Source organism: Arvicola amphibius, chromosome 3 (assembly GCF_903992535.2).
Source record: "Arvicola amphibius chromosome 3, mArvAmp1.2, whole genome shotgun sequence".
NCBI classification, from domain to species: Eukaryota; Metazoa; Chordata; class Mammalia; order Rodentia; family Cricetidae; genus Arvicola; species Arvicola amphibius.
In genome coordinates this window covers 173,960,964-173,983,270 of record NC_052049.1, presented here as the reverse complement: position 1 = coordinate 173,983,270, position 22,307 = coordinate 173,960,964, and the positions used below count along the sequence as shown (strand labels likewise).

Genomic DNA, 22,307 nt, shown 5'->3' with positions numbered 1-22,307 from the left:
GCTGAGGCCGGTATTACCGCCTGCAGGAGAATGCTTCCCAACATATTAGGCAAAAGGACTAAGGTGTAGATGACAGGAGAAGATAGTTCAGGCAAAGGTGTAAAGACAGCAATCAACTGTTTTTGCTTTTTATTGCCTTGGTGCAATTTAGAGGAAAGCTGCCTTAAAGAAAACCAAAATCCAGAAAGACATCATTTGCCCTCTGCAGGGCCGAGTTTAATAGATCCCCAGAACAAGCTTATGAGTTCACTTCTAGGAAGTGAAGACACACTTTCTCCATCTTACTCTTTTAATTCAAAAAAGCTCCGAGAGCCCTGGTTTCTTTTCAGAGTCCTGCCCTGTAGCGAAGGCAGCCAGTCCCGACCCTTGGGCTACCAGATCAACGGGTCCCACAGTCTTGAAACAGCCCCAGGCTCTCAGCACCCAATCGGAGCCGAGCTCCGCCTGCAGCCCGCCCAGAGGCTTGAGCCTGCATTAGCTCTACCCCGAACGCCTTCCCTCGTTGAGGCCCGCTTTCAGCGTTCGCCCAGGCTTGGACTGCGCCTAAGTTCTCCCTTTGCTCCGCCCTCTAACCAATCACCATCCCCAAATTTCCTTTAGCCCCACCTCCAGGCCCGCCCCGGCCCAGTCTCGGGCTTGGTTCGCCCGGGCCCCACCCCTGGCCCGCCCCGCCGTCGGTGCGCGGCGGCCGGGAAGGCGCCTCCCGCAGTCGCTCGGAACTGCGGACCTGAGAGCTTCCCGCAGAGGGCCGTCGGAGGTAGTGGAGTGGGTCGGGCGGGGCCGAGCCGGGCCGTGGGCCGTGTGGGGGCCAGGCCGGGCCGGCGGACGGCAGGATGGGCTGCACCGTGAGCGCCGAGGACAAGGCGGCAGCCGAGCGCTCTAAGATGATCGACAAGAACCTGCGGGAGGACGGCGAGAAGGCAGCGCGGGAGGTGAAGTTGCTTCTGTTAGGTGAGGCAGCGCCTGGTTCTGGGACCCTTGACTCTCAGAGCTAATCCCCAAACAAGGACCTGAAACTACCTGGCGTGGGTACTGCCTCCACCTGAGCTTGAAACCCCTTGGCCCACCCTTTAAGATTGGAAACTCTGGATTGGTCTAGACTTTTAATCCTCGTCCAGACTCTAGTTCAGACCCTCAACTCATCCCAGATACCAAACCCCCAAACCCCGCTTGACTGTGTCCCCCCACCCCCACTTACTATCCAGTCTTAGGGAACTCAGCCCCTGTCGTGTATTCCCACACTTTCTTAAACCCTTAGAACCTCCGAGCTCCACCTGTTCTGTTTCTGTTGGCATTCTTTGGGACCCTTGTCAAGCCCCAACCCGCTCCTTCTTTCCCTAGCCTTACTCTGGAACCTGTATCTGCTGCCTGTTCAGTCTGACCCCTTAAGACCCTCCTAAGAGGGAGACTGACTCTCGAGTCCTCTCCAGCTTGAATCCCTGTGGAGCCTCCGGGCCGGGTCACCAGATCTCTCTCCGCAGGCATCAACCCCCAAGTCATCTGCCCCTCTTTTAAGTCTTCTCTCACACTGCAGCCTTCGTTTGATTCTGCACCCTCCTGTCCCAGGTGGGCTGTGATGGAAGGGAACCAGAGGCTGAGTTAGGCAGACCCCTCCTCCCCCAAGAGGCTGGACTGAGTCACATTGCGGGAAGAGGGACCAGGCCTCAAGCATCTGTGGGAAGTTCCATTCCCTGGGAATGTGTTTCCTAGTTTCCAAGGCTTGTCTGGGCCAGGGCCAGGGGAGTCTGGGCAAATAGGAGGGAACATGGAGGAGTTAGGGTTGTTGCCACTTCCAAGGCCAAGGAAGATGGTGGCTGCTGGGATGGGGGGGGGGAAGTGGAAGTTGTGAGACAACCGACATATTGCTGCCCCTGCGCTTCTGAAGAGATCTGCTGACGGCCGCTGGGGTTCTCACACCCAGGGCTGAAAGGCCTGGGAGATGACCTAGGATACTGCTGGTTCCCAGTGGAATCCTGTGATGGGGAGGAGAGGGCAATCCGAATGCGGGGTTGGGGGGAGTCAGCTACCGGTAGCCCCGTGTGCTCAGAAGCATTCAAGCTAGGCTTTGGCAAAGGCAGTGGGCCTGGTGGTTGTGTCCAGTCTCCCACTGGGAGTCAGAGTGGTTCCTTGTGGAAGCCTCACTTGGAAAGATGGGGTCCCCTGGACTGTGGGGAGGAAGGCCCTAGCAGCAGCAGCAGCAGCAGCGTCGTAGCAGCAGCGTAATCGGCTGGGTAGTATGTGGGGGGGGTGTGGCCCCTCGGTCCCAGGGCCGCCTTGGGGCCTGCAGGCTATGAAAAGCCTGGCAGTTTTTGCCAGGCCTGTGTCCGAGAAACAACATGTCAGTCTTTATGGATCCATCTGTTGACTGTCCCGGCGGACCCGGCCTGGGGGCACAGCCCCGGAGGTTTCAAAATGGCATCCGCTCCTCTGCTGCCGCGGGGAGGAAGAGAAGGGGCGGGAAGGGGCGGCGGCCCAGCCTCCTGGGCTGCTTTGCGTTGGGCGCTTGCCTCTTCCTGTCTCTGCTGCGAGTGCGGCAAGCCGTGAGTGGGTGTCGACGCGGCGGCGGCGGAATGTCCGTTGCTGCTGGGCCTACGGAGGGCACTTCCGGGAACGCTGCCTCCCAGTGCCCAGCCTGGAGCCCCTTACCAGCCCCTCCCAGGTTTATTGCAGTTATTGTGGTAGCTAAGGAGATGTGAGTCTGGACCAGAGAGCCCGGGGCAGGGGTTGCACACGACCTCTGGCCTGTTCTGTACCGCACAAAGCTTCTTCTATCCTGACAGGCTTGCCTCTTAGAGCCCATCTGAGCTTTCCGGACAGGCTAGGTGGGACCCAGGATCTCCTCCTAGGACTAGGCTGGCATCAGCCAGTGGTATAGGAGCTGGCTTAGCACTTTATCACGGAACAGTCTATCCCAGGATCCTACCCCTCTGACTGTTCCTTTCTCCAAAGTGGAATTCCTGGCTTGTGTTAGAGGGGTACCCACTGTGAGACTAAGACCCTCCAAAGGGTGTGCAGCCAAGGACAGAGAGCTCTGCCTGAAATGGACAGCCCGGTCTGCATGACCATTCTGTCACTGCTACCTGGGAAGGGGTCCCGGCTTGAGTTACTCATTTCCTCAGGAAGGAATAAGGTGACAATAGGCTCCTAGCTGTAGCAGGTTTAGAATTCTGGACACCAGTTATGCATAGCCAGAGACTCTGTCCAGGCAACGGGGACTTAGGCTGGGCAAGTGCCAATCTTCTCTCCCAGCCAGAACCACGCCTGCTGCCCCACCCGCACACTGTCTCCCTCCATACCCTGTATCCCTGCCAGAAGGCGGGCACAGTCACTGTCACCAGGGCAGAGGCAGATGTGGTACACACTAGCAAGATAGTTTCCCTTGGCAGTTTGGTGGGACAAGTAGAGAAGCTGATACTAGTCTCACTGTAGGGGAACCCCCGATGGCCCCCAGTTCAACCTGACTGACCAGCTAGGCCCAGGTGGACTTTGCTGCTCTGGTGACAACCTGAGCTGGACACACTGGGAGAAGCAGTGTCCACTGTGAGCTCCATAGATGCTGTGTGTTCTGTCTCGTCACAGGACTTTGTACCTTCCCTACTTGATTGCTCTTTAATATTCCGCAGATCTCCCAGAATCCTCCCTGAAGTCCCACCAAGGCTGTTGCAGCCTCTCTGCTCCCTGAGTTTCTGCTTTCCCTACTAGAACATGGTAATGGCCCTTGAGGCAAGTCGGCAGTTAGTCCTTTTCACTTGTATGTTGAATGAAGGACGTATTTAGTGGACTTGGTTTGGGGGATGGGTGGGTGGAGGTACACTGTGAGCAGGTGACAAGTGCTCATTGGGAGATCAAGGACCAAGAGTGGCGGGATGCTGAAAGCAAAGTTCTTAGGTTCTTCGTGGCCCCATCACAGACCGCTCAGGTGCTTCAGAGACAGGTGCACCCTGCCCGTCACAGATCTCCTCCAGCCCAACCTACAGCCTGTCTCAGGGCACGCACACAGTAGGGACGCTGTGTGAGACAGTGGCAGACCCTGCAGTCTCACCTCATCTGTGTTGGGACCAGTGACAGCTCAGCACCCCCAGCGGTGCCTGAGAGCGGTGTCGCCAAAGCTCCAGGCTTGTTAGTGCAGGTACTGCCCAAAGCCAGGCTTTCGTAGATTTACAGGACCAGGAAGGCAGTTTTGTAGCCTGTGTCCTGTCCGTGTGTCTAGCAAAACGCAGGCATACTGCATTGGTGCATATTAAGTATGTGTGTGAACCATGAGGCTCTTGAACACATCAGGAAGAGGCCACAGCCCTTGGGGGTGAGGGACGATGTATGGGAATGAGAGAATGAAAATAGAATCCTGGGGCTGCCAATGAGGAGATGGGGGGGGCTGGCCTAGGACCCTGACTAGCTAGGCACTGGATGAGTAACCGTAAGGGAGGCTTTCTGGAGAAGTTCCTATGTAGCTTACAAAATGAACATCATTAGCCCATGAGATGATTGCCAATGGTGATTGGCCAGTGCCAGACACCAGGACAGAGAGAACCGGTTCAACAAAGGCACTGAGACAGGAGATGTGGCCAAGAGTCCCAAGACTTTGGTGGATCTCTCCTGGCCTGAGGCTGGAGGCTCACCCTGACTGGACCACTCTGGGGGTTATGTAGATGTGAGTTAGAATCCTGGGACTAGAGATATTCACCGGTTAAAAGTACTGGCTGATCGGCTAGAGGACCTGAGTTAAATTCCCAGCACCCACTTGGCAGCTCACAACTGTCTATAGCTCTAGTTCTGGAGGATCTGATACCTTCATACAGACATACATGTAGGCAAAACACTAATATACATAATAAAATAAAAAATTTAAAACAGAATCCTGGTTCCACCTTCTGCACTGCTTCAGGTGGAAAAGTTCTTCCAAGAGAGCTGCCTGTCCATCCTGTACCACTCGGGCTGTGCCCACAGTTCTCCAGAGCCTGGAGGCTAAGAAACAAAAGCAGATGAGGGACTCTCTGCTGTCTCTGACAGAGCTGCCTGGGTACAGTATGGGGACCCTGGGGAACTCCCTTCCCTGCCCCCAGGAAGTTCACAGCAAGTGGGAGGCCAGGGTTTGCTAGGAGTTGACATCGGATGGAGTGACTGGCTGTTCCAGGGATTTAAGGCCTAATCTCTGGGGGCCTAGCTTGGGGGTGTGGCATAGCTCTGCGAGCCAGGTGGGCTGGTACTCAGGCCTTCTCCCTCCCTAACCCACTTCTCCCCTGCTGGAGCTCATTAGCACTTGAATGGGGGGCTGGTCTGCTTGGGCCTCAAAGTCTCTTCCCACCCCTCCCCCAGGCTGGGCAAGGCTTTGTCTACCCAGGCAAGCCTGGATGAGCTCCCACGCTAGGGAGGGAGTGGGGGGTCCGAGCCATTTCTAACCTCCTCTGTCTGCATCTTGCCTAGCCCTGCTAAGCTCAGCCCGGCCCATCACTTCAGTGTTGGTACAGCCAACATTAAAAGCTGCACAGTGCCCTGGGCAGGGTAGGAGCCCGTGGAGACTACGTATTTATTTTAAGGGATATTCCTGAACTGGTGAATCAGGACAGCTCAGCCAGGGCCATTCCTGGTGGGGTGGGGGTGGGGGAACCTTTGAATGGAGTCAAACAGGTGGTCATTACTGGGAATGACCTGCTGTAAATGAAGGTGGCCGGCCAGCCAGTTGAGGGGCACAGGTTTCCACACAAGAAACTCTGAGGCGAGCACCAAGCCCCCTACTATTGTCAAGTCAGAGCCTAGGCTGCCAGATCTGGAGTGGGCATAGTCAGGGCTCATTTGGGTCTGTGGAACTTGTAGGGTTGGCCCTGGCTGATTTGAGAAGTAAGGCAAACATTGATTTGTCCACTAAGTCGCAGCCGGGGGTGGGGGTGGGGCTGCGACTGCAGTGATCAATCCCAGTGATGTCTCCAGGCCTCCTTAGCACTGGTACCTGGGGCACTGGAAAGCACTCTGATCTTGTGTATCCTGCCCTCAGTCTGCACCCTCCACTGCGTCTCTCAAATTGTTTCTAAAAGTCACTGGTTCACTTGGCAGGAAGATGGTGCAAACAACTTTGTTTACCCAGCAATCTTTTAGCTACTGAGGGACCAGGGCACCCCACCCCTACCACCAGCCAAGGATGAGAGGTGTCACCTGGAGCCTGAGCGCTATGGCCTCCACTCTTGGTCCTGGGACAGGTAGGAGTGGGCCAGTGGAAGAGGGCATAGGCTTGGCAGCCTTCTCAGCTCTGTGGGTGCAAGCTGGGATTTCATTGAGAAGAGTCACAGCTCATGGATCATGATAAGACTGTTATACAGTGTGCCCTGGGATGAGCAGAGGATTGGACCCCTTTAGTGTGCCCTGGTACCTGGTGCTTTCAGGAAGCCCCTGCCTCAGCTACAGGTGCAGGGTGGGGCCTCTTCTGTCTAGCCACACCCTGTCTTTTGCCTAGAGCTCTTGTTCTTACTAAACCCGACCCCACCCTCAGCCTGTTGCTGTTTCATGGGTCTGAAGCTACTCTTGGTGGTTTGGGGAGGATCATCTTCCAGGACCAAGCAATGATGATTGCTGGGCCACCCTTCAAGGTTGGCCTTAAGAATTTGCATGCAAGGTTCTGAGGGAGTATTAGGCTAGTTTGAGTAAAGTGGGGTCTTCAAAGGCTTGGTGGGAAGAAGCTGGCTTTAAGCTGTGGAGGATGCTGGACGTTGATGGCTGTCCCTAGTGTGCCGAGGCAGGAGCGGGGGCAAGAAGTCATGTAGCTGGGCCTCTCAGGGAAATGGTGTCCACATCAGAGAAAAAGGAAGCAGCTGGTGGGGAGGAGCCCAAAAGAGGAAGAGGCCAGAGGGCCGCCTGGATGCTGGTGCAGAAGTGTGGGTCCTGAGTCACCTAGGATTTTGCCAGCCAGAAGGCCTAGAAAGTTTGCACCTGCCCAGGCTCACCTGTGGGTTCCTGCAGGTCTCCTGCACTCCGTCACTAGGTTAGGGCCTTGTCCTTGTCCTATCCTAGCAACTGCTGGGGCCAGGATGTCAGAGGCGGTGCTTCTGAGAAGGATTCTAAGCCCCTCCTTTAGCCACAGGAAGTGGTGGCTGGGAGAGGGACACCAGTGGGAGGTCCAGCAGGAAGACCAAAAGCTGCTCCTAGATTCCTGAGTGGCCATTGCCCTCCAAGCAGGAAGGCCAGCTACGGGCAGAGATGAATGCCTGGAAGTGGAGCAGCAGCCCCCTGTTATCTCACTCTGGGTTTTCCCTGCCTTGGGGCTGATGAGGGCCTTCAACCTAGCTTAAGGCTCTCACATCACTACTTGCTGAAGCTGGGCACCTTCACGGTACCTTGGTTTCCTTTCTGCTCATAACAGCAGCTGCCTCTGATTGAACCCTGGCTATGTGACACCACGCTCTGTGTGGTCTATTTGATCTCGGGAGGCCTAGCTAGGCGTTGCACTGGTACCTTTCGCACCAGTGGAGAAACTGAGGACAAACAAGCAGAGACAGATGCTAGGAGGTGGCTCAAGCAGTCCTTGTGTGCTTGTCCAACCACTGTAGCCCTTGGTGTCTGCGCCCTGCCAGGATTGGTGTTAAGATGACAGGCACCTGTTACAGGTGCACATATGATCTGTGGGTGTTGGGGATCCTGCCTCGAGGAGTCTTAAGTCCTCTTTTGCCCTAAAGGTGAAACACATGATTCCTTGAGCCCTTCTGCTGTCCAAACAGAAATCTGCCTGTGGCTATGGCTTCATTCTACATACGGCTCCTCCTACCTCTTGGAGCCTTTCCTCTCAGCCCCTATTCCTCATAGCGCTCACGTCGTACTCATCAACTTAGCATTGTGCTTCCCCTGTCCCCCTTCCTCCCCTAACCTCCAGTCTGAGACAAACAGACTGGGCTAGAGGAATGTTGAAAGACTCTGAAGTCTCTGCTGGTTGCTTAGGGTGGGAATTAGACAGATGGGGAACGGCAGAATGTTCCTACAAGGCTTCTATCGTGAATATTAGCTCAATGGTGGCTTCAGTGTGTGCACTGTGTGGTGACTGAAGGTGGCTGCTGTGTGGGCCTGTCGCAATTACTCCAGATGTCCTGCTTCTTGACCTCCAGGTCTCAGGTCTGTGGTTAGGTGAGGGTAATCCTCCTCATGGAGGTTCCCAGGGAGTCTGTCATGCTGCTAGAACAAGCCCTCTTGCCTAGGAGGCTGTGCTAGCTAGAAAGCTTAGCTAGACCACGATCCCCCTTGTCACCAAGGCCTGGGGACAAAGGGACCCAATCCAGCCACATTCCTCATTGTGTGATCTCAGGCTGAGCTCAGTACTGGGACTTTGCATAAACCGCTGCTGGCTTGAGTTGGGTCTAAAGGCAGTTTGGAGTGACTGAAGATCGTAAGAAAGCTGCTCAGGGTGGGCCTTGGGCTTGGCACATTCCCATGAGGGGCTACATTTCACAGACGGGAACACTGAGGCCCAGGCTGCAGGCCTCTCACCTAGGGCCTGCAGCAGTTACTCAGAAGAGGTCGCTGAAGAATAGTTGGAGTCCAGAGAAAAGCTGCTGGAAAGAGAGACATGTCTCCAGGCTCTTACAGGTGGTGAGACTTACAGCCTGGGGGTGACTGATTTGTTGGGGCTTCTGGTAGAGGGCTGGTCCACAGACTCTGGTGGAAGTGTTGCGGGTTCCTTCCAAAACCCCACCTCCCTCTCCCCCCAGTGTGAGATTATGCTGAGCCTCCTTGGAGGGTTAAGGGGGTCAAAGAACAGCACCTGGAGGAAGGAAGAGAGGCCTGGGGTGGGGTTGGAGCCTTTGTCTGGCTGGGTACCCCCTCCTCTCTTCCCTCCTGTTTCCATTGTCTCTGTGTATTCAGACTGGAGCTGGCTGGGGGCTTCCCAGGGAGGAGGTTGTCGCTGAGGGTCTTGGCACCTCCCCCAGCCACCCCTAGCTGGGGAGGCTGCTTGGCTGAAACAAAACACTCCCTGCGTTGCCCAGCCCCCACCGCCTCTGCTTTGTTTCTGGCTGCTCGGCTCCCCCTGGTGGCCGCTGAGCCCAAGACCCAGGGCTCTGGGGCAGGGAGGCAATGGGACCAAGACTGGTCGAGGTGGCACAGCGCCCAAGACTCAGGACCTTTCTGCTATCTGGGTTACCTTTAGGGTGGCCATCCCAGGGCTCAGACCCATCTCTCCTGTGACCCACTGCGATTGTGGCGGAATGGGTGTGCCTGGCGCTGTGGCTTTGAGCTGGGCTGCTGTCCAAGCCTACCCTGTGGTCCCAGTTACATATGAGAATCTCTGCCCTTGGGCTGCCACGTCAGCTGCCTGTTCTCCTTAGCCCATGAATTCCAGGGGAGCCCACCAGCTCAGGAGCTGCCTCCGGGGAGGCCCTTTTCCAGCCTCTGAGTGTGTGGAGTCAGCTGGGAAGCCTCTGGGCAAGAGGAAGGCGCTGTGTCCAAGTCTCTGGTGTGTGGAAGAGAAGTGAGCGAGCGAGTCTCACTCCATCTCAGGCTATCCCAGCAGGCCACCCTCCCTGCTCTATATCAGCCTGTCAGCTGCTGCTCTTTCTCCCCGAGTCTTCAGGAGTTCTACTTCAAATGAGAAAAACGTAGTACTCCACTCTGCCTGTGTTACTGTGACCAGAGCCGCCGGCCATTGTGTGAGCTATAGGAAGTGATGTTTGGGGAAACCTGTATTCTTCCATCAAGTAGGAAATAGTGACAACTGACTTTCTTCCTTCTGGTAAGGCTCTCACTGCGGAACCAAGGCTGACTTTGAAATCAACCTCCCCTTGCTCAGCCTTCTAGGTGCTGGGATTGCAGACATGTGCCACCGTGCCCAGACACTAGTAACAACTTTTTTTAAAGTATGTTTTTATGGACTGGAGAGATGGCTTAGCAGTTAAGAGCACTGCCTGCTCTTCCAGAGAACCCAGGTTCAATTCCCAGCACCCACATGGCAGCTCACAACTAGACAGTTCCAGGGGATCTGACACCCTCATACAGACACACACACACACACACACACACACACACACACACACATATATATATATTACCGGGTGTGGTGGTGCATATTGTTCCCAGCACTTGGGAGGCAGAGGCAAGTGGATCTCTGTAAGTTCAAGGCCAGTCTGGTTTACAAAGCATGTTCTGGGAAACAGCCAGTTCCCTAGTTCTGTTATACAGAGGAACCCTGTCTCAAAAAAAACCCATATCTACATATATATTTTATTTACTTGTTTAATTCTCCAAGATTTCAATTTTTTTAATTCTTAGAGAATTTCATATAATGTATTTTTTGATTATTTTGCTATAAATGACTGCCTACATGTATGTCTGTGTGCTACATGCTTGCCATGGTACCTGGACAGGCTCTCAGAGGAGGGTGTCACATTTCCTGGAATTGTAGTTACTGAGGGTTGTTAGCTGCCATTTGGATGCTGGGAGTCAAACCAGGGTCAGAGGAAGAGCAGCCAGTGCTCTTAGCCAGCTGCCTCTCCAGTCCCAGCACCAACCTCAGATGAGGTGCTCGAGAGCAGCTTTGCGTTCATTTCTCATCGCTCTTCTGTTAGAAGATAATGCACGGCCGGGCGGTGGTGGCACGCGCCTTTAGTCCCAGCTCTTGGGAGTCAGAGGCAGGTGGATCTCTGAGTTCAAGGCCACTCTGGTCTACAATGGGAGTTCCATGATAGCCAGAGCTATTACACAGAGAAAAGAAGAAAATGTGTTGTTCTGTTTCACAGATGAGGTACCAGAGACCTGGAAGAGTTGAACATAATGAAAACCTCAGGAAGGAGCAGTATAGGCAGCAGGGTGGAACAGATCTCTATTACCCTCCCCTCTGCTCCTGGGGCGGGAGAAGATCCAGAAGTTAAAGGAACTGAAGCCAGAAAGGGCGGCAGTAGGTCCTAGAGTCCCAGCAGCTCTAACCCTAACGTAGGAGGTGGAGGGTCCAAGATGGATGTGTAGCAAAGTCCTAGACACTGGGGCCTAGATGAGCTAGCATCGAGTGTTTGAACTTACAGGCCTGTCTGTGGAGAGACTTTGCAGGTCTTGCCAGGCAGATGGAGTGGTACTGTCTTCCTCCGGTCTGTTCTCGCCATAGGAGCTCAGGGCTCCATGTAGAAGCAGGTGCTCTCTGCAGAGTAGCCTCTGAGATCACTGCCCTCCTGCAGTGGGCCCAGCAGCTGGATTTAGGACAAAAGCTGCAGCGATGTTTTCCTTTGTGGGAAGAGGTGTAGCCTCGTGGGAATATCATGGCCACCCTAGGGGAGCTCTGCAGGTCCCCTCTGACCTCATCCGGCTGGGGATGGAGCACCTGGTGGGGGCGGGAAAGGCTGGCACCTGCTGCTGGGGAAGCTCTCCCCAGAGTAGGCACAGGGCTGGCAGGGAAGCTGAGTGAGTACAGCCACACAGGCCAGATGTGGTAGGAGTGGTGTGTCAGACCGTGATGGAGAAAAGGCGTCGGGACAGTGACGAATGATGCTATGGCCCCACAGCTCCGGGAGCACCAAGTCTGTGTAAGAACCAAGTTTTTACCACACACCTTTCACTGGATGACCTGCTTCCAATGCCTTGCCTTCCCCGACTCAGTCCTGATGTCTCCCTACTTCCTTCTTGGTTGCCAGTACCGCACCCTTGTCCTGCCTCTCACTACTTCCTGCCTGAGTCACAGTGGCTGCAATGACAGAAGGACCTCTCTGAGTCCCAGGGATGGAAACGCCATAGCCTTGTTCTATCCACCTGTCAAAGGGGGCTGTGCTTGCAGTGACCACTGCCAGATACAGAGACTGCCCTAACTCAGAATTTGAGAGGCCTGCAAAAAGGAAACAGAGGCATTAGGGCAGTGCAGAAGGAGGCCTCCAGCTGGCAGTGGTAAGAAGTATATGAACTGGTTCCTGGCCTGACTTGCTCAGGTGTGGCCCTTTTGGTGTCTGTCAGGTTTGCTAGGGAAATCAAATGCAAAGCAAGTACCATCATCCCTGGCACTGGGCAGGGTCACGGGTAGCCCGCAATTCCTCTGGAGAGAGTGGTCGGAGGATTAGATGCCCTCTTTACCTACAGTGGCCAATAGAGAAACCAGTGCCTCACATAGCCAGGCGTTCCGAAGTCATGTAAGAAGGGACAACCTTCACTTGAGGTCTCCAGAGGCCTGGACATCTGCCACCATTACCCTTCCCATGTGTCCTGGACTCTGCTCAGTGATCCTTCCCTGGACTCTGGACAGCATGGCCCATTGACCCATATTTTCACATCTTTAACCTCTGCTCTCTGAATGAGGCCCCAATCCTGGCTGAAACTGGTTCTTCTTATACTCCAGATGGCTCCCCTTCCCTCTCCTGTGTGGGAACAAGTGGGAAGTCTAGCTAGGTGGCCACTGTGCCCTTTCTTCTCTTGTCGGATACTGAGGCTCTGTGGGCCTAGCACTCAGTGGTTGGATAGTGTGGGCAGGCTTTGCAGGCCTTCTGAACATCCCTCTGGGCTTGTAGAATGTGAAGGAACTGCATTCCACTTCTGTGTACCCATATGATCACAGCTCATACCCAGGCAGTATGTAAATCTGGTACCTCTAGTGCCCAGGGCTAAAAAAGCCAGAGAGAACACTATCCGAGGCAGGAAGGTCTGTGCCTTAACAGTTCCCACACCGTTCTTGGAAGCAGGCTTTGGACAATCAGATACGCAGTGATTATAAGCACCTGGCCACATTTGTAAGAACGCAAACCTTCCCCTCAAGAGTAACTGCTAGATTGGGGATGTACCCAGACCCGCTCTTGTGAGGGGCACAGCTGTGCCTCAGTTTCCCCAGTGAGATGTGACTTTGGGTAGGGGAAACTGAGACTTATTGAGTCCTGATAAGGTCTGTCAGCCTATCCTGCTACTGCTTGTTTGGTCCCTGTTGCTTCTTAAGCACCTCAGAGACTGGGCCAGAGAGAACACAGTGACAAGGACAGCTGGGCCCAGGGACATTGGATCTCCAGGAGGGACTGTGCAGAGCAAGATGGACTGCCACCATGTGCCTCGGTTTCCTTAGGGATGGAAGTGGGAATAGAACCTCCCTCGGGTTGCTGTGAAGGTGAAAGTTCCTGGTAAATACAGTAGGTGAAGTGCTTACTGAGTGTGCATGAAGCCCTGGGCTCAGCCGAATCCAGCACCACATAAAAACTGGGCATGGCTTGGCTAAAAAGATGGCTCAGCAGTTAGGGGTGCTTCTTGTTCTTGCAGAGGACCCGAGTTCAGTGCCAGCACACACATCAGGCAGTTCACAGTCTGTAACTCCATCTCTAAGGGACCTAGCACCTTCTTTTGGCCTTTGTGGGTACCTGCATGCACATGCACCTACCCACCCCCGACATACAATAGATACACTATCTATTGTAACTGAAAATATAAAAATAAAATTTAAAGTTAAAAGCAACAACAACTGGGCAATGGGGTGGTGGGATGGCTCAGCCAGTGAAGGCACTTGCCACCCAGCTGGGCACCTGGGGTTTGATCCTTGAGATCCACATGGTGGGGGGGAAGAACTGATTGCTGCAAGGCGAATTCTGCGTGCACACACATTTTTTAAATGTTGTTGGCTGAAGAGATGGCTCAGTAGTTAAGAGTCTTTGCTCTTCTTGTAGAGGACCCAAATTTGTTTCCCAGCACCCATGTTGGGTTGCTCATAACCACTTTTGAGCTCTAGCTTCAGAAGATTTGGAAGCCTCTGTGAGCGCCCACGCTGACATCCACATACCCATACACATGTGGAGCAATGACTCGGCAGTTGAGAACGCTGGCTGCTCTTCCCGAGGACCCAGGTTCAGTCCCAGCGCCCACATGATAGCTCATGACCATCTATAACTGAAGTTCCAAGAAGTCCAGCAGCCTTGTCTGTCTCTGTGGGCACCAGGCATGCATGTGAAATAGAAATACATGCAAGCAAAACAACCATACACATAAAGAGATCTATTTAAATTTTTGTGTGTATGGGTGTTTGCCTGTTAATGTCTAAATCCACATGTGTAGGGGTGCCCACAGAGGCCAGAAGAAGGCATCGAAGCCCCTGGAACCATGTTACATACTGTTGTGAGGCACCATGTGGGTGCTGGGAACCAAACCGAGGTCCTCTGAAGGAGCACTAAGTGCTCTTATCCACTGATTCATCTCTCTGGCCCAAAATAAAATACTTTAAAAGCTGTAACAAAGGGCTTGGGATGGCGGTGCATGCCTCCAAACCTAGCACTTGGGAGGCCAGTAGAGGGAGGTGTATTTGTGAGTTTGAGGCCGGCCAGGGCTACATAGTGAGACCCTGCCTTAAAATAATAATAATGCGGGGACCAAACAACAACCTGGCCACGTTGATACACAATTATAATTCCAGGCAGGAAGCTCAGAAATTTGAGGTCATCTCTGGCTTCATGGCAAATTTGAAGCCAGCCTGGTCTACATGAAACCCTGTCTCTCAAAAAACAAAACAATCGGTATAAAACATCCCCTGGCACACAGTGGGTGCTCACCACAGCTTCGCCATCATTATTACTGATGATGCTATTGTTAGTGTGTTAGCCCATTATAAGTTGACTATCCCTAAGGGATCCTAATAGAAAGGATAGAGTTGCTGGGCGGTGGTGGCGCATGCATTTAATCCCAGAACTTGGGAGGCAGATGCAGGTGGATCTCTGAGTTCGAGGCCAGCCTGGTCTACAGAGCAAGTTCCAGGACAGGCTTCAAAGCTACAAAGAGAAACCCTGTCTCAGGAATGAATGAATGAATGAATGAATGAAATAGAGTTTCCAAGTTTGACCTCTCCATAGACGCTGCTGCCAACCCTGTGAACTGCTTGGAGACATAGACATGGGATACTGTGAACAGAACATGGGGCAGCTTTACCCAGTAAAAGGAGCAGTGTGAGCAGGGGCCGGAAGGAAGCAAGAGGCAGGCAGTACCTGGCAGGACAGGAGTGACAGCTGGTGAAGGGGCAGGAGCAGAAGGAACCTGGGCCAAGGCTGGGAAGGAGGAGGGGGCCTTAGCTTGGCATTGTGGTGCCATCTGGAATGTTTGCATGATCCTACACCAAGAATGTAACCTTTGAACTTCAGTGTCCTCTGTAAAAGGAGACCAGAAAAGATGCTTATTTGATGGAGCTGCTGTGGCAAACATGGGAGGGCTTAGCAAACCTCAGAGCCTGTCCCGGAGAAATGAGGACAGAGGCTCTGCCAGGCTGAGACGCTTGAGTCAGAACTTTGTGTGAGAGAGAGGAGAGAAATTCTATTTTCCATCTGTTTAGGACAGAGCTGGTTCAGAAAGCAGAGGGCTGGGCCTTGGGCCACATCCAGAGGACAGGAATGTGACTTTGTGGCCCTTGTAAGTTGCTTAGCAGCTAAATCTCAGGGTTTGTGGGGGGTGGTTCTGCTCTTCTTGCAAAATGCAGGACACCTTCTAGCCAGCTCTGCCTGAAGTGCGCAGGGTGGCAAGCCTGCATGTGTGCGAACAGGGAATGCAGACTTGAGTCTTTAGCCAAATCCTTGAACTCATGCAGGGCAGGGGTGCCGAGCCCTGGTAGACAGTGGAGCCTAGGGAAGCAGAGGCCTTCAGGAGCCCATCACAGGACGGATATTATAGGTTTCCTTAGCCACTGTGGCCGCTACTGGCGACACCTCTGTCTCACTGTGCCACTGATTTGTGGAAGGTAAGAAGTGCCATCAGGGATAATGGCGACTAGGCCATTAGTCTGCTCTCAGAGCCCACTGGGCCTGTCCCTGACATCTGTACCCTCTATTGCAGGTGCTGGGGAGTCAGGGAAGAGCACCATCGTCAAGCAGATGAAGTAAGTGGTCTGCAGTGGTCTCTACTTGTCTCTAGGTGTCTTGTAGCTATTTATATCAATTAGGCTTCACAGGCCAGGGGTCGTTCCCCATCTTTGGAGCAGATCCCTGCAGTCCCCAGTAGCCCCTAGCAGCCATGTTTTCTCGTGGTTTGTGGACCATAACTCTTGACCTCTCTGATAGGATCATCCATGAAGACGGCTATTCAGAGGAAGAATGTCGGCAGTATCGTGCAGTTGTCTACAGCAACACCATCCAGTCTATCATGGCCATTGTCAAGGCCATGGGCAACCTGCAGATTGACTTTGCCGACCCCCAGCGTGCGGTATGTGCTCTCCTCCACTTTTCCCCCTCCACCTGTCTCCCAGAAGCCTTTGGGGCAAGTCTAGTCCTGGGGAACCTGAGAGTACCCCAAACCTGGGCCCCATTCTGCGGGGGGAGTTCCTTCCCTCTACTAATCGGGTACCGGTACATTCCTTTACCCGCTGACTGCCCTCCAATTCTGTGCCAGGATGATGCCAGGCAGCTGTTTGCACTGTCCTGTGCTGCTGAGGAGCAGGGTATGCTTCCTGAAGATCTGTCCGGCGTCATCCGGAGGCTCTGGGCTGACCATGGTGTGCAAGCCTGCTTTGGTCGCTCACGGGAATACCAGCTCAATGATTCAGCCGCTTAGTAAGTACTGCAAGGGACCAGACATGGTAAGGGGTCGCAGGGTGCTGAAGTTGATGACTGTCCACAGAGGCTTTGGTGGCAGGTTGGGTGGGAGCACTCGGATAGAATGGTATCGAAAGGCCCGGAGGGTTGACAGCCACTGTGGCTTTCAGGCTACTTTAGCTTATCTGTCTTTACACACAATTGTTCTGAAGAACATTTGTGCCACCTGCTCTGTGCAAAGCGTCAGGGACACAGTGATGAGTGGAAAAGACAGGTCCTTAAGCAATGACAGCTGAAGGTGTCAGTACCACTGGGGGAGAAAGCCCAGAGGAAGGACGGCCTCAGCAGAACTGTGAGCCAGAGGTAGGAAAGGAAGGAGTGAGAGGGGATTTGAGGCAGGGGCATAGCACATGCAAACTCCAGGCTGTCACTGAGGACACGGGCGTTCAGGCCTGCTTCCCAAAAGCTCCCAGAGGAAGAAGAGACTGTCTTTGAGGTGACAGATGTATACAAGCTAGAGCCTGGACCTTGCTTCTGACCTTTTCTGGATCCAAGCCAAGGCCAAGATTTAGCTGGAGAACCAGTGCCCCGGAATCCCAGAGGCCCAGCAGGCTTGGATCCTTGAGGCCTGTACGTAGTTCCGAATTCCCCTGTGTGTTCAGCCGTGTGTCAGAACTGAGGCAGGCTGCTGAGATATACCCTGGTAGGTGGTAGGAGACGTCCATAGGTACTGGACAGTGTCACCAGATAAATGCTAGCTAAGGTCTTCCTCCTCCTGCTTCAGCTAGGCAGCCAGCATCACCTCCACCCAGTCCCTACTGCCCATCCAAACCTGAGCCCACTCAACAGGGCTAGACCTCACAAGGGTAGGCAGGAGATCTCCCTGGTTAGAGTTCCCAAGTCCTGTTTAGTCACATTAACAGGCTTCCTCTGCCATCCTTGCATGACCTAGCTGCCCTAGGGTCACCCCCCATCCCCTAGTAGTTTTGTGATTATAGCCAAATCCGTAGAGGCCTCCAGGCTTCAGCACTGCCCCACCCTGAAATCACAGGCTTCGCCACCAGCTCAACTTGTGGGCTATATAGGCAGGGAGGGGTGAACCCCATCAACTTAATGGTTGACAATCAGAACTACTTCAGTGTCCCCAATACTCGAGGGTAGGCTGAGGAGCCATCTCCAGGCCACTTCCCACTTCCTGTGTTTTCCTATGTCTTTATTCCCCAGATATTACTGCATGCTGTTTTAAAGAAATAGGGGTTCAGTAGTCACCACAGGCTCTGCTCTGCCAGGGTACTTTCTGCCTTGTCAGGGATCATTTAAAGGAGGGGTATGGGATGGAGCATCACGTGAAATGGGTACACCAAACTTTACCACAGTCCGGTAAGACCGTGGTACAGCAGAGGGTCCCTAGGGTGAACCTGCCTGTTCAGATGAGAGAGACTACTTTGAAGCCCCCATCCCCTATCCCCCCACCCCAGGCTTCTAGGCTAGGGGCTCCTTCTGCTGGGGATGGAACGTGGTACGCAGGTCACAGCAAGTGCGTCATGGTCCCCTGTGGCCCTTCCTGTTATTCTGTTCTATCCCCGCTTCTCTGAGATCATTTCCCTTTGGCCTGGTTTGGCTGGCTGCTGGCCCCAGCACCCCTGCCCCAAAAGACCAGTAGAGGGCAGCCGCTTCAAGGCCTGACCCAGCTTGATGGCACAGCTTGGATATATCTAGGCAGACAGATAGCTGGGCCCTGGATCCTGCACAAGAGGCATTGATACTAATTAAAGGAGCTTATGATGAGGAGCCCCAGGGGCCTTTGCCAAGCAGGTGTCTGTGTTCCCACCTCAGCTCAAATTTTATTGGGTGTTAGGCAAAGGACCCATTGGGCCTGGCAGGCCCTAACATGTTTAGTCCCCTATGAAAGGACCACACCAGGTTGCTCTGCAGTGGGTACTTTAATTATACCGATTAGCATCTTGAATCTCTCCCTGGAGGACTAATTTGCCCCTTCCACCTTTTGCTTGTAGGTCCAATATTCTGAGTCCTTTTGGATGCAGGTCAAGTTGAGACCCTGACTGCTAGGGTCACGGAGCCATAACCCTTCTCCCAGTCCCATTCTGTAGGTGGTAAACAAGGGGATCAAGCCCATGTTTGCTCGTTTCATTAACAATTGTGAAGCAGGCAAGGGTTAAGCAGGAGTGGCAGGCACACCTGCAATCGCAGCACTCGGGGGCTTGAGGCAAGGAGGATTGTGGGTTTGAGACTAGACTGGACTACATAAACCAGACCCTCCTGGAGTAGAAGGCGGAGGAGGAAGGGAGAAGAAAAAAGCCAGGTTTTGTCTGTCTGAGGTCCAGGTCAGGGTGCTTCCTTTTGGTCCGCCTGATCCTCTCCTTCCTCCCTGCAGTTACCTGAACGACCTGGAGCGCATTGCACAGAGTGACTACATCCCTACGCAGCAGGATGTACTGCGGACCCGTGTGAAAACCACGGGCATTGTGGAAACACACTTCACCTTCAAGGACTTACACTTCAAGTGAGTGGGTGTCTGGACAGGGCTAGGGGTAATACATGCTAGCCACTGAGGTAGCCATTGGACATAATTCCGCATTCCCTCTGGGGGTCCTCAGGTCTGTATTAGGAAAAGGTGTCCTTCTGTTTCACCACCTAGTTTATCAGTAGACACCTCCTGCTAATAGCCTCTCCTGCCCCTGTCCCACGTGGCTCCAGCCTGTCTGACCAGACTCAAAACCCTGGTTGCTGTGAGTGGATGTGGAGGATCCCACTTTGGCCGGGTCTCTGTCCTCAGCCTGCTAGCCGGTAAAATGCAATTGCAAGGTTGTCTCTCCTGGGGCTCTGCTCCCTGGAGCTAAGTTGACCCGATGTCCGCAGGATGTTTGATGTGGGTGGCCAGCGATCTGAGCGGAAGAAGTGGATCCACTGCTTTGAGGGTGTCACGGCCATCATCTTCTGTGTCGCCTTGAGCGCCTATGACTTGGTGCTGGCTGAGGATGAGGAGATGGTAAGAACCCAAGAGAGCCCTGGTGGTGGGGACAGAGATGGGGGAGTGCGGATGGGGAGGCAATACCAACTTCATTGTCCTTCCCTTAGAATCGCATGCATGAGAGTATGAAGCTGTTTGACAGCATCTGCAACAACAAGTGGTTCACAGACACCTCCATCATCCTCTTCCTCAACAAGAAGGACCTGTTTGAAGAGAAGATCACACAGAGCCCTCTGACCATCTGTTTCCCCGAGTACACAGGTGGGGCTCTGTGAAGCCTATCTCACAGATGAGGTGTTGACCATCCTAGGAGGTACCACTGGGGTCCTGGTGGCCCGTGGATGCCTCTGTCTGGACAGAAGGAAAACCACCGGGATATGCGGTACCACACTCAGGATTACGTACTGTGCACACAGAAGGCTTGTTATCACATGCGGGCCTCTATGCTTGAGCATTTGCATGTGTGAAACATCCTTCCTACAGTGTGTGCACTGACAAATGAACATGCTGTGCACACATTATATGCTTGTCTGTCATGTGCACAGATCCTTCCTGTACATGCAGGAAGGAGCCCACCTGCCTTCTAATTACAAAAGTCTTCACTGTCTTCCTTAGGGGCCAGCAAGTATGATGAGGCCGCCAGCTACATCCAGAGCAAGTTTGAGGACCTGAATAAGCGCAAAGACACCAAGGAGATATACACGCACTTCACGTGCGCCACCGACACCAAGAACGTGCAGTTTGTGTTTGATGCCGTCACCGACGTCATCATTAAGAATAACCTGAAGGACTGTGGCCTCTTCTGAGGGGCAGCAGGCCTGGCAGGATGGTAAGTCAGAAGGCTTCAAGGCAAGGTATTGGGAAACAACGTAGTGAGACCCTTGAATTCAGAGAACTGGTAGGGCTGGAGGCTTATGGGAGGTCCCTTGGGGGTAGTCAGCCTGAAGAAGCAAGGATGGACAGGGCAGTCAGGGACCAGAGACAAAGGAGGGAAACAGAAGGACCTGACTTTCCCCTGGACAGAGCTAGAGGACTATTTAGCATTCCTCGGAAGAAACTTACCTCCTTACCAGCATGTTATACTAGCCTAGTTAGACGCCGGAGGAGACCTGGCCACCCCGCTGCGCACTTTTACGCTGTTCTTAGCCATCTGTCTCTCAGATGACAGTCCTGGCCCAGGCCAGCCCCACTGGCCCTGGTGTACATGCAATGACCGCCAGCGTTACTGATACATACACCCCGTAACCCAACAACAGAAGCTGGCCCCTGAGCACAGCTGTGTCCCTGGTAACAACTAGGTGGGGGGCAAAGAAGGTCATTGTCTAGAGAGGCAAGGAGAGCCACATGTAACTCAGGCTGTGTTTGTCCTCCACCTCCAGGGCCACCGCCGACTCTGCTCCCTACTACCCCTGAAGAAGACGGGGGGCAAGAAGACCATGCTCCCTGCCTGTTCCCCCATCCCCAGCTGCTTCTCCCATCTTTTCTCTCTGTTCTCAGCTCCCCTGTCCCCTCCCTTGGCTCTAGACTTGGGGGAGGGGTTGCCATAGGCCTCCCTGTTTGAAGCCCACCCTTGTCTGAGGGGCTGGGAGTGGCCATGGTACACCCTTCTTGGGCATCTGTTCTGGTTTTCCAACCATTGTCTTGTTCTGGGGTGAGGGGAGCGCATGCGGAATTCCCCAAGGCCTGTGTCTGGAGGGGTACCCACTTCTCCAGCCTAGACCCCTGCCTTTGTCCAACACCAGCCCTGACCCAAGTCCAAATGTTTACAGGGAGCCTCCTGCCTACCCTACCCTTTGCCGCTCGGAGGCCCCAAAGGAAAAAGCACAAGAAGCAAGAGAGACCACCATTCCTGGAGACACAGTCCACCTGCTCATTCTCGTAGCTTTAAAAAAAAAAAAAAGAAAGAAAAAAAGAAAAAGAAAAAGGAAAGGAAAAAAAAAAGGAAAACTGCAAACCTAGAAGACTTTTTAGAGAAACCTATTTAAAACTGTCAGGTCCTGACCAGCACCCCTCCTCCCCAACTCCCTTCCAGTGATTCCGTGCCTTGAGTGTGTCTGCGTGTTTACACCCATCCCTCTTCGGGCGGCCCCCTGCCCTGCCCTCCACGGAATTGGATTCCAAGGGCTGTTCCAGACAACTGCCAATGTCCCTGAGGGCCCTGCCCTGAAGCCCTGGGCCCAGACTCCATTAACCTAAATGTAGCTCCTTAGCGCTAATCTAGGAACCGCCGCTGCCTGCTGAGGGGCCAGGCCCCTCATGCCCTCACCCCAGGCCCGGGTCCTTCAGCGTTGAACACTTCCTTGCTTTTTTCACATGTTTTATGGAATTGTTCACATGATTTGAAATAATAAAATGTAGAAACAAAACACCAAGACCTGCTGGTTGTTCTTTTCTCCCAGGTATTGAACTGCACAAGAGGGTGGATCACAGCTCAATGACTCACCTGGGTTGGGACCCTGGACATTATGCTTTCTGGTCAGAACTCAGTCATGATGCTCTGAGCTTCAGTTTGCCCTCTGGACTGGACAACCTGCATGACAGAGACTAACTTCTTGACTCTGCAGTTTGGGGTCAGGGTCATTCTTCAGTCCTGCAGAACTGAGCAGACTTGAGAGCTCTTCTAGAGAGTTCATGTAAGTTGGGAGTAGCAGGGTGTCTAGCAGCGTTGAATCCACTCATTATGACCTGCTGCCCCAGAAGCTCAAAGGCAGTTTAAGATGCTGAAGTTACACAGATGAGTGGGCTGCACCTCTTGACTTGACAAACTCAGAAGAAGCCAAGAGTGGTGGCACATGCTTGTAATTCTAGCACACGGGATGCTGAAGCAGGAGATTGACCAAGAGTTTCAGACCAGCTTGGGCTACATACGAGTGGGACTCAAGAAACTG

At 53.5% G+C, this 22,307-nt stretch overlaps 1 protein-coding gene across 1 annotated transcript; it reads left to right on the top strand.

Moving 5' to 3' along the window:
- Positions 1-691: 691 nt before the first annotated feature.
- On the top strand, positions 692-21,785 carry Gnai2 (G protein subunit alpha i2). Its single transcript, XM_038322584.2, has 9 exons — positions 692-951; positions 15,733-15,775; positions 15,957-16,098; positions 16,285-16,445; positions 18,823-18,951; positions 19,308-19,437; positions 19,527-19,680; positions 20,035-20,248; positions 20,799-21,785. The coding sequence occupies exons 1-8, from the start codon at positions 834-836 to the stop codon at positions 20,223-20,225; spliced, it is 1,068 nt and encodes a 355-aa protein (XP_038178512.1). The 5' UTR covers positions 692-833; the 3' UTR covers positions 20,226-20,248; positions 20,799-21,785.
- The last annotated feature ends 522 nt before the right edge of the window (positions 21,786-22,307 follow it).

What these genes read in the sequence shown, in the direction of transcription:
- Gnai2 (XM_038322584.2), top strand. Translation starts at nt 834, where the DNA reads ATGGGCTGCACCGTGAGCGCCGAGGACAAGGCGGCAGCCGAGCGCTCT. An exon ending in CTCAATGATTCAGCCGCTTA is followed by an intron (nt 16,446 to 18,822) that starts GTAAGTACTGCA and finishes TCCTCCCTGCAG; the next exon opens with TTACCTGAACGACCTGGAGC. An exon ending in TGGCTGAGGATGAGGAGATG is followed by an intron (nt 19,438 to 19,526) that starts GTAAGAACCCAA and finishes TCCTTCCCTTAG; the next exon opens with AATCGCATGCATGAGAGTAT.